At 38.1% G+C, this 12394-nt stretch overlaps 1 protein-coding gene across 1 annotated transcript in view; it reads right to left on the bottom strand.

Annotated features, from left to right (window-relative positions):
• POLR1A (RNA polymerase I subunit A) overlaps nucleotides 1–12394 on the bottom strand; it is a 107309-nt gene that overhangs the window by 21661 nt on the left and 73254 nt on the right. Inside the window, exons 26-28 of the mRNA XM_063457643.1 lie at nucleotides 8204–8339; nucleotides 1343–1500; nucleotides 834–960 (exon numbers count right to left, since the gene is read on the bottom strand). Of these exons, the coding sequence (XP_063313713.1) occupies nucleotides 834–960; nucleotides 1343–1500; nucleotides 8204–8339 (421 nt within the window). The remainder of the gene's footprint in view (nucleotides 1–833; nucleotides 961–1342; nucleotides 1501–8203; nucleotides 8340–12394) is intronic.

Below are 12394 nucleotides of genomic sequence, written 5' to 3'. Positions count from 1 at the left end.
TTAGGAGTTTTAAGATTCAGGATTTATACCCTATATGGTACCATTTCGGTAAGTGTACCATTTATACTCTGGTGGACTCTCTGATTCTCCACTGTTTAGAGAATCCACCACTATTACTCCAGCCTTAATACTCTATCTTCCCTTGTTTGTATCTTATCTTTTTGGTACTCCTTTGGTATTTGTGTGTTCTCTTGGATTTCTGTTCTGCTAAGAACATTATAAAGTATTTTTGATTAGAACCCAATACCGTATACCTGGAGTCACCAATTAAGATCATATAGATACTGCATCTATTTACAGTGCGTCTGGTTCAGTCATTATTATATGTATTAAGTTATTCACTATGTATTGTACTAAACCCAGCTTATGAGCCTCACCTAGGTGAGTCTCCAATATATTTAATTTTTGTTCAGGGCATAAATTTATGCCGAGATAAGTGGTCACGGTAATAGGGCTAGAGACCATGGCCTCTCTAAGGCAAGGAGGTGAAAAGGACTGTGCTAAACTTAGTGTTTTTTTTAAACCACATGGAGATCTTTTTTTTCCAAGAGCTGCAACAACTATAAAGCCTTCAATTAATCAAATTTTTGTCTATATACATATGTGAACATTTTATATGCCCAGATTTGATATGTACTATTTATGTATGTCTTTCTTAAATACAGAAAATCGATAAGGATGAAATTATAAAAAAAAAAAAATAAAAAAAAACTTTAATATCAACACAGCAACGCATGCAGGAGATGGAGTGATCAACTTCAAAATAGTTCAAAGAGTAGTACGCGTATTTTTAAATGGGATTTAAAATTTTTAAAAAAATGACTGCATCTGACCTGGGGTCCTGGCGCCTCTTCATCATTATCTAAATCCTTCTGATTTGCTTTGCGGGTGCTCACTTCCCGGAACGAGGCAAGCTTTGCGCTTCTCCTCTTTATCGCATCAAACATGATTCGGAAGAACCTGTGCAGAGAGTGTGTATAATGTTGAAGAACCCCTATAGGCATAAATTAATATCACAGGCAAACATTTCTAGAACCTGAAATTCCCAAATACAGAACAAACAAGCACACAAGGTCCTCTTTGCCCAATTAACATGGAGGCCTGTCCCTTATGGTTTAAATTCTGTTTAACACACATTTTAGATAGTTATTAATCATGTACCCTCCACCCTTCTTGTGAAGTAATCTAGTTTTGTATTATGAGAAACACCCTCCTTTCACATCGCTCTTCTTTTCTATACTTAATTCCTGTACTGCCAGGTTTCGATTATCCCCTCCATCATTCCACGTTGCCAATCGTAAAGCCCTCTGGAGCAAAGTTTGAAAAATTACTAAGAACCAACCTGGTTTCCATGAAACGCAATATGTCCTCGGGACGCAAGGCCTTTTCCTGCTGATAATACTCGAAAGGCAAGAAATGAAACTTTATCTTGTACACCTGATATTTCACTTTCTTTCCTTCTATTTGGAAAGTCTCTTCTACGTCCACCTTGTGCAACACCTGCAGTCATTGAGGAAACACAAAGTGAGCCATTTTATTTTTCCATCAATAAGGCTAGGATGGCAATACAGAAAGGCCCATAATAATGACCAATCCAATGTTAATCTGCATTAAGAAGATGGCACAAACCAAATGTGTCTGACTTGTAGAAAATGACTAAGAGCAACAGAAAACAAAAAAATGAATAAAAAGAAAATATAATCATAAAATTGAGAGCTGCAGTTAAATATAGGGATCAGAGGAAGTGACCCATTTATCACATCCCAATTTGCTACAGACAATGTACAAAAAATAGAAATGACGAAACTCGACATGGGATGCTAACAAAATTAGGCACTTTAGACAAACTTTGCCTGGATAACAAGATGGGTCGAGGGCCTGAAAGCAGATTATATAAATCTAGAGAATATAAAAATGCAAGTGTTCCATTGCTTACATGAATAAAGCCAACAGACATTTTAAACATAACAAAAAGTAGAAGGAAACAGGTTATTGTTCTAGTATTTATATTTGAAGGTCGGATGAATATTGGCGTGAGAAACTTTGCTGTGATGCCACAAATGCAGAGTATTTTAACGTTAATCAAGATTTTGATCCAAAAATTCCTGTCCAACATCTACAAACAAAAGCCCTCTTTAAGAAAATCAATGTTGGATTGATAGCTGCGAAATATGCCCCTACTACAAACATTGTTAAATGATTTAAAATGGCCGCATGACAGTCAGTTCAGTCAGTAGATGGAAGGTTTATTTTATATGCCTTTTTGACATTCACACAAACTGTGCTTACCTAAAAGAATGAATGACATAATAATGTGACAACCGGTATTTAAATTATAAAATCAGAGCGACACGGTGTGCGGTCAGCTGTACTTCACATGGAACAAGCTTTCACAAAAGGTGTGGAATGTCGTGGTTGGTTTCACATAGGCATAAAAATGAATATCTATAGCTTGATCAATTGAAGTTTGCGTGTGCCTCCCCCAAGATGGCTGCCACCAAATACAGAGTACCACAATTCAGACAATTTATTATTTTGCAGAAGTAAACAGTCTGTTGAAGCATTTACTGGCACAAACCTTACTTTCACACTATTTTTGTACTGCTTCTTTAACCCCTTAACGCCGTTACGGCGTTCTATGCCGTCGCGGCTTTAAAGGGCTTTAAAGCCGTTGCGGCGGCATAGAACGCCGTAACGGCTTGCAGCCCCAGGAGCTAGGAGGTACTCACCTCCGCCGCGATCCTCTTCTGGGGGGCTGTCTGAGAGCCCAGGCAGCCCCCCTCCGGCAAATGAGGCCCCCGGGGGCCATGTGATTGCTCTCAAAGAGCGATCACATGGCCCCCTATAGCTGGCTATGGATCTGCCAGCAGGGGGACTGTCTAAAATATTAGACAGTCCCCCTGCTGGTAGGTAGTGTAAAAAAAAAAATATTGAACATATTATAAAAAATTCAATGCATTTTTATATATATATATATATATAATATGTATATATATTATATATATAATATATATACATATTATATATATGTAACGTCATACGTAATGTATTTTAATATTAGTATATATATTAGTATTAAAATACACTTAGAATGACGTTACATATATATAATATGTATATATATTATATATATAATAGATCTACATATATATTATATATATATATACACGTATAATTACAATAATAAATAAATAAAATAAATAAATAAAATATTGAAACAAAATTTAAAATAAATTATATATTCATATGTAATTTCATTCTAACTGTATTTTGTTATTAATATATATATATTGGAAACAGAATACACTTAGAATGACATTCTATATATATCTATCTATATATAAAATACAAATAACCGCAAATATATATATATATATAAATAAATACATATAATTACATAAAAGATTACATTAGTATACACGTAGAATTTATATACCTATAAATGCATATATATTAAAATTCTACGTGTATATTTAAGTAATTTTTTAACATAATTATGTCATTTGATTAATTAAAATTTGATTGACATGCCTGACAACACAGGGAGAAAGTGCAGAGAATTTAATTCGCAAGCACTATATTTGACCCTGTAACTCTCCAAGACACCATAAAACCTGTATATAGGGGGGTACTGTTTTACTCGGGAGACTTCGCTGAACTCAAATATTAGTGTTTAAAACTGGTAAATTGTATTACAACGATGATATTTTAAGTAAAAGTGAAGTTTTTTGCATTTTTTACAAACAAACGGCACTTTTATGGACTATATTATTGTTGTAATATGTTTTACTGTTTTAAAACACTAATATTTGTGTTTAGTGAAATCTCCCGAGAATAACAGTACCCCCCATGTACAGGTTTTATGGTGTTTTGGAAAGTTAGAGAGTCACATATAAGGCTTGCATTTCATTTTTTTCACATTGAAATTTGCCAGATTAGTTATGTTGCCTTTGAGACCGTATGGTAGCCCAGGAATAAGAATTACCCCCATGATGGCATACCATTTGCAAAAGTAGACAACCCAAGGTATTGCAAACGGGGTATGTCCAGTCATTTTTAGTAGCCACTTAGTCACAAACACTGGCCAAATATTAGTTTTTTGCTTTTTTCACACAAAAACAAATATGAACGCTAACTTTGGCCAGTGTTTGTGACTAAGTGGCTACTAAAAAAGACTAAACATACCCCACGTTCAATACCTTGGGTTGTCTACTTTTTCAAATGGTATGCCATTATGGGGGTAATTCTCATTCCTGGGCTACCCCACCGTCTCAAAGGTAACATTACTAAGCTGGCAAATTTCAATTAGAAAATGGAACGTTCTATATTTGACCCTGTAACTTTCCAAAACACCATAAAACCTGTTAATGGGGGTACTGTTGTACTTGTGAGACATAGCTGATTACAAATATGTGCATTTTGTTGCAGTAAAACCTAACAGTATTATGACATTTACAGCTAAAATGTGAGGCGGAACGACAAATTTAAAAGAAAAAATTAAAATTTCTCAGTTTTTATTTTATTTTATTCATAATAAATTGTTTCATATACAAATATTTTATATGAAATGAAAGCCCTGTTTCTCCTGAACAAAATGATATATAATAAGTGTGGGTGCATTTAATATGAAAGAGGTGAATTACGGTTGAACAGACATATAGCGCAAATTCCAGTTTTTGTTTACGTTTTGTTTTGATCAGAACGTGTACTATTGACTCCGTCCTGAAGGGGTTAAATGTAGCCAGATAATGAAAACAAACACTGTGGCAGAAAGCATTCAGGTTCATAGCAAAACAAACACCGGGTCTTATCCCTCGGAGGGAGCGTGTTATTGATTATTTTCTTTCTGTTGAAACCGATTTTGTTAGAGGAGTTTGTTTATATAAAGAATTACACAATGCAAGAGGGACAAAGTTTAATTGCAAATGCTTAACTATAGGGACCGTAATTTTCCATGTGTGAACGTTACATGATTGCGATCATATTCTCCATTTTTCTCAAGAATTCACTTATCACATCCTTCTCGCGCTTCACGCTGCCCAGCAGTGATAGTGGTGAAGGATTATCTGAATCAAGCTGTCTCATAATAGTTTAGATACCTTTCTGTCAAGCTCCAACGCACTGTGATGGCAATAGTTATAGCAGAGGGTGTGGACGGATTTAATTACCATACGCTGGTAATTAAACCAGCTGATAAGGGGGAGGGGTTGTACTTTTGGAGAGGGAAGCCTATCTGGAAGAGTCCCTTAGACTATTAGGCGATGACTATACTTATAAAATTTTACCTAGAGACTCAACAAACAGTATTAATATCACCTATTTAATTGATAAAGGGAAAACAGAAGGCATTTTAAATAAAATAAAAAAAGGAATTTGAATTCCTCAACGTACAACATCCTAAAATACCCATATTTTATGGTATGGATAAACCACCGGGCCGCCCCATCATTTCTGGCATTGGCTCAATATCAAGCAGACTGTTGCAATATATTAACCACTGCCTGCAGCCAATAGTACAGAACTGCCCAAGCTATTTGAAGGACACCTTAAATATACTACAGGTATACTAAAAGATATTCAATGGGAGAATACTTTTTTCTGGTCACAGCCGACGTCAGATCTTTGTATACTATCATTACGCATGACAGAGGCTGTAGCTACCAGACATTTTTTAGAGTTATCAGACACATTTCCCCCTACTCAAATAGACTTTATACTAGAAGGGATCCGTTGTATATTAATGAATAACTACTTCTGGTATGATGATCAGTTTTATTTGCAGCTGTGCGGTACGGCGATGGGCACCAGATTCGCATGCAGCTATGCCAATTTATTCATGTCATTATGGGAACATATTTTTGAGTTGCACAGATGGGATGCGAATCTGGTGACATATCGCCGCTACATTGATGACATCTTCTTCATCTGGAATGGGTATCACTCACCAACTTTTTGGAGAGCTTGAACCATAATGACTGGGGTGTTAAACTGACTAGTGTATATAGTAAAGAATGTGTTAGTTTCCTAGACGTCAACATATATATATAGAGGAAAACACAATTAAACCTAGCAAAAAAAAATCAAAAAGTCGATGTAAATAGTTATATCCAAGATAGCAGCTGCCATTACTCCCCATGGCTTTTAAACGCCCCAAAATCTCCACTTATGAGGATTAAGACGAACTGCACAGACAATGAGAAGTTTTGTGAACAAGCATGGAAAATTATGGGTGACATTAGTAATAAGGGTTATGAGGAAAAACTTTTAAAGAAGGCCTTTCAAGAAGTTAACATGCAAGATAGAGAGTCACTACCGTAATTAAATATAAAGATAAACCCCTAGACACCGGTACTCATGATGTACCTTTTATCTGTGACTAACTGCCAGACTAAACAATTGAAAAAAAATCTTGACTAAACACTGGCCAATTTTGAAAAGCGATGAAACGCTTAAACACATTCTTCCAGAAAGGCCAAAGGTTATCTACAGAGGTGTCCCTAATTTAAAATGTAATCTCACTCAAAACTACTCTTCCTTAAAAAGCATTAAACACAATCCATTTAATAAATCTAGTGGGTTTTATGGATGCGGAATATGTCAAGCCTGCAAGAATACAAAAAGCTCCAAACGTAACATAAAAGAATTTCAACACCCCCAAGACAGTAAACCAAAGTTTAAAATCAAAGAGATTATTACTTGTCACTCTAAATAAGCCATCTATATGGTAAAATGTACATGCAATTTGACCTATGTAGGACGTACTACTCGCCCGCTGCAGGTCAGAAGACAAGAGCACGTCCGTAACATTAAGAATGGTTATACAAAACATAGTTTATCATTGCACTTTACAATCGAACATAACAGTGACCCAAGCCAGATGACTTTTTTAGGAATTCAGAAAGTAAATTTTAATTGGAGAGGAGATGATATTATTAGAAAAATGGGACAAACAGAAATGAAGTGGATTTTTAACTTAAATGCCTTGCAACTAAACGGTCTTAATAGTGATTTTGAGCTTAGCCACTTTTTAACATAATTCTTTACGTATCTTAAGCTTAGCCACTTTTTTATAAAATAAAAAAATTATTATTATTATTTTATACATATTCATATATTATATATAATTTTTAAGACATTCCCTGAGGGTTTTTTAGAGGATTTTTGTATATTATTATACTATCAAACAAATATATATGACTGCTTTCATGTAAACATATTTGCACTAGGATATTCTACTTTTGTTTCCATATATCTGAACGTTTATGAGCTGTGGATCTGGAGAAGGGTTTGGTATAGCCATATATACCCAAGCGGTTGAGATTCGAGCCAATCTTTAGGCTCTCCAACATGTGAGTTGGATATACATATTCTCCCTGCACTATATCCAGATTCCACTGACATACTGCACCATTACATGTCCTATTCTCTCATTTTAGACAATATTGTCTCTTATATTTTTTCAACTGGGATAAGTGTCATCTGACTCCCCCAATATCAAATAGGGGTAAGACATTTCCCTTTTTAGCGCTCCACTGTGTGTTTCTGGTGGTAGTAGTACCATCCACCTGGTTCACTTTTTCCTGTATTCATCTATTTGTGTGGGATTGGGATACCTGCACGTGTGTTGAGCTGATATATATATATATACACACACATAAATATACATTCTGTATTAAGCGCCAGTCTAAAATTGCACAGAGCACCCCCTTCCTTTGTATTACTAGCAAGCTGCCATATCACGCCGCCTTAAAATGACAGAAGAAGGTGCGTCTCTTTATCACTCTCAGGCATCTTGAAGGCTGACAGGATGCGAAGGTCCTTCCTCCTCTCCCAAAAAACCCCCACCAAATTTCCAGTCTTTCTAGATAACTTTGCCATGTTCCCTTGAGTTTCTAGTGAGATATATTCTTTAACTCGTGTCTCAGGATGTCCGATTGCCATTCAGCAGACACAATTTCCAGTTCACGCTGATGGACAAATGACTCAGCAATAACTCAGGAGCTCTTGTAAAACATACCAAAATAACAAAACAAACAAAAACCAGCACAAACAAATTAGCTTGGGATATCTAAGCAGCTGTATGGCGTTTGTTTTGCTGGCCTTTTACATAGGGGATTCCCATTTCAGCAGCACACAAACCCACTCCCTTGATGGCAATGGTACAGTTTGAGGAATTACATACGTGGCATAGAAGTGTACTTACCTCTGACAAGCACACGCGTGTTAGTTGTTTCTTCAGCCTCTTCACCTTTTTCAAAGCTCTTTTGGTGCCGATGACGGGCACACTCATCATGGGTGTTTTAATGTTGGAACTGGCAACCATTAGAATCTCCCGAAGTCTGTAAACGTGATCATACGACAAATTAATGTGTCAACAACACTAATAATGAAATGCAGCATGATACTGTTCAAAAGGTCACTTTTTAAAATAAAATACGATATATTTGAAACTATTCTGTCATTGTGGTAATCAGACAAGGTGTGCTAGATGTTACAAAAAAAAAAAAAAACAACATCATCAACTTTGCAAACCTCTGACTCCAATGTACATCTTAGTCCTAAATGATTTTAGCATCCATTTATAATTATAAATAAATGATTTCCCCTCTAGAGCAGGAGTAGTCAACTTGGTCCCTACCGCCCACTAGTGGGCAGTTTGGGATTTTAGGTGGGCGGTGGTGGGTTCTGCGGAAAATGCCCGGCAGGCCTCGATGGCCGTGGGCCAAAGTCGGCAGGGGAGATCCTATCATGTCCCCTGCCGGCTCCTAGTGAGGAGATCAAAGCCTGGGGCACTCTGTGTTCCTCCCGTTAGAAGGTTGGTCGGAGCGCTGCCATGCATTACCATGGCAACTTTCCGATACAGTGCTGTGCTCACAGGAGGACAGGAGAGAGTCAGCCTGCACCCGGACGAGCAGCAGGCTAAAGTGAACATGCCAACTGAATCACCAGGACTTGAAGCATTATGTCCCCCCTCCAATGTAAACGGTAAGAAGAAAGGAGGGGGAGACATTAAGATAGATTTTCACATCTCACCCACCTACACACAGCACAGACCCTATGCATCCTTCACACCAAACACATTACACCCCTCACACACACACTGCCCAATCATTCACAGACACTTTGCCCCCTCACAAACACACACACTGCCACCCTCACAAACACACACAGTGTCCCCTCACACACTACACCCTTCACATACACACACACACAGAAAAAAAAGTAGACTAGAAAAAAGGAATAAAAATAGATACATTTAGGGGGCGGGGACGAACCGCTGAGCTGAGCGGACGCAACCCTTAACAGCTCCTGCAAGCAGCAACTAAATAAGCGTAAAAACCCTACTGAAACGGCACCTAAAAGCCAGATAAGGGCCACCAAGCGATGGGGGAAGCCGGGACAAACAAAAGCGACAAACGACCCAACCTACACCATACACACCGGTGAGGCCTGCTGGCTTAGCGAGCGCGGATGAGGCGGGGGATATCCCGGTCCAACCTTGTAAGACCGTCCGGCCACACAAGGCTCAAGCGACAGAACCACAAAGTCCAGAAGCCGCGGGGGAGGCCTGCAAAATGGCGGTCGGCCCGCGCTCCACTGCCATGTACTCGATCAGGAGGGAGACTGAGCTCCGATATGAACGCATGTCTGGAAAAAACTGGAGGCTCTACTGTGGTCCCCGCAAGAGGAAGCCTCACCCGGCGGTACGCTGCGGAGACCGACACGTGAGGGCAAAGAGAAGAATGGGACGACCCCCACTCTCAAAATGGACACTCACAAAAAAGGGTCCGGCCCAACTGCACTCAAACGGAGAAAAGCAGCGACAAAATTCAGACCGCACGAGGTCCATAAAGCCAAGGGGACTCCCACGGCACTACACCACAGACAGCCCAGCCAAACAGCAGCAACCCACCGCAGAGTCAGGAGGAGTAAGACCCGACAGAACAGACCGAGAGGACGGTGGACGGTCAGGCCTAAACCGGCTAAAACCACCACACTGCCACAAAGAACCGGCAACGGCAAACGACCGCACCGATCAGTACAATCCACAACCGGAAACCCGCGACACTCACCAGGAATACAAGTAACACGATAAATGCCTACAGCATAAGCGACATAGTCAGATCAGAATTACACAGAACAAGCTTGTTAACACAACCATGCTTATCTTACAACTCTTTAAAAAAAACTGTGCATTGCCCACTTATTCCCCACTGCACCTATTGGTTTGAAATCAGCATGTGGAATGCCGTCGGGGGAATCACATGCACGTCTGTTATCATATGCACTACAAAAATAAAAAAATGTACAAAAATAAAATAAAAATAGATACAAGTAAAAAAAATTTTTTTTAAAACCTTTCTAAAAAAAATTTTTAATATTCGCTTGTGCGATAAAATTAGTTACTGCGGCACTGGTGGGCAGTAAGGAAATTTTGCCATCAACAAAGATACAAAAGTGGGTGGTAGGTATTAAAAGATTGACTACCCTGATCTAGAGGCATCAACATAAACAAATCAATGAAATTAAAGATCGATTTCACCAAGGGGAGCGGAAAACAATCACACTTATTTATATTGCGCCAACATATTCTTCAGTGCTGTACAATAGGTAAAAAATACAAACATTTTATTTTAACAAAACATGTATGGTATACAGGAACAGTATGTGAAAAGGGTTCTGCCCAAACCAGCTTAAAATCTCAATCAAAACAATCAAAATCGACTAGCAGAATTGTCACTTTTTAATTTTTATTTTACAGCAGGGGTTCTCAACCTAGTCCTCAAGGACCCCCTACCAGTCCAGGACTTCGGGATTAAGGTGTTTTTTTTTTTTTCCCCTAAACACCTTAGACACACCCAGGTATTCCCTAAATCCTGGACTGGTAGGGGGTCCTGAGGACTGGGTTGAGAACCCCTGTTTTACAGGGATCAAAATTATACCCATTCTCCAATTATAAAATGAGCTCACTGACTCACTATTTAAAGAGACATTGTAAGCACCAAGACGACTTAAGCTTGATGAAGCAGTTTTGGTGTATAGATCATGCCCCGGCAGTCTCACTGCTTAATTCTCTGACATTTATGTGTTAAATCACTTTGTTTATGCAGCCCCAGCCACACCTCCCCTGGGTGAGATTGACACAGTCTCCATACACACTTCCTGGGAAAACGTCTGAAATTGTATCTTCCCTTACTGCATGGTGTGTTTCATTTTGAATGTCTTACCTCCTACTCTGTTAATTGTCTAAAAGAGTCTACTGAAGCCCCCTGTGTGTGATTAACGTCCAATCAAAAGAGCAGAAGATAAAAATATCTAAAGTAAACAAACTGTTATGTAAAATCAAATTGACAATGAAACCATTTTGTTTTCATGCACGCTGTGTAAGTCACACCAGGGGGTATTTGCCGAAAATAATTGAGCAGTGAGACCGCATGGGCATGATATATACACCCTAACTGCTTCATTAATTAGGCAAGTTGTTTTGGTGCTTAGAGTATCCATTTAAAGGTTATACAATATCTAAAAACACAATACACAGCTGCACATGCATTATAATTCAATCAACTGGGGAACATGGTGATGCTAGGATATAGCAACGTATTGCAGATAGCGCCTGGATTCTGGTGATATTACTACATCTTACTTTACTTTAACACTTTAATTACCCTACTTACTTCATAATTGCATTGTATTATTTCTACTGCTACGTTTCCAATTCTTTGCACCCAGGCATGCCAAGGTACATTATTAAAACCAAATTAGATAGTAAAACATATCTACAGCACTAATAAAACTGACAAGAATGCCATATAAACAGATCTGTAATAATGATCCAGCTGGCTCAACCGTCCAATGCTAATCAGTCATCATTCATAAGGCTAATATTTACTTTTAAATCCGCCAAGATTTGCAACCTGGTGTAATCACACTAGGGATATAAAATGCAAAAGACAAACAAACCGCACAACATTAATTAAACTTATAATGATTTAACCAACTAAAAATATAAAAACCATCTGAATCAAGATTGGATTTTTTGACAACTCTAGTACCTCCTTCACCTTAAACATTTTTATAAAACTCCGTAAAACTTATGGCTTGATGGCCAATAAAACATACAGCTCTGCAGAATTTGTTGGCGGTTTTATAAATATTAATAATTATAATAATATATAATGACATCTGAGTCATCATACCCTTTTGATCATGTACAGGTTTCATCTCCTTTGCCAATCTCGTGTAAACGTTCTCCGGGTTCTTACACACTGCTGGCATCCATCATTCCTCACTCAGGATTCTACTAATCCTTAATCTCCAGTCCTGGCTCTTCAGAATTCTCATAAACCTGAACTTCAACACATTCAAAAACATGGAACCGGGCTCATCAATC

This window comes from Pelobates fuscus, chromosome 6, assembly GCF_036172605.1.
Source record: "Pelobates fuscus isolate aPelFus1 chromosome 6, aPelFus1.pri, whole genome shotgun sequence".
Classification (NCBI taxonomy): domain Eukaryota; kingdom Metazoa; phylum Chordata; class Amphibia; order Anura; family Pelobatidae; genus Pelobates; species Pelobates fuscus.
The sequence above is the reverse complement of the archived record's forward strand: the minus strand, read 5'-3'. Positions and strand labels throughout refer to the sequence as shown.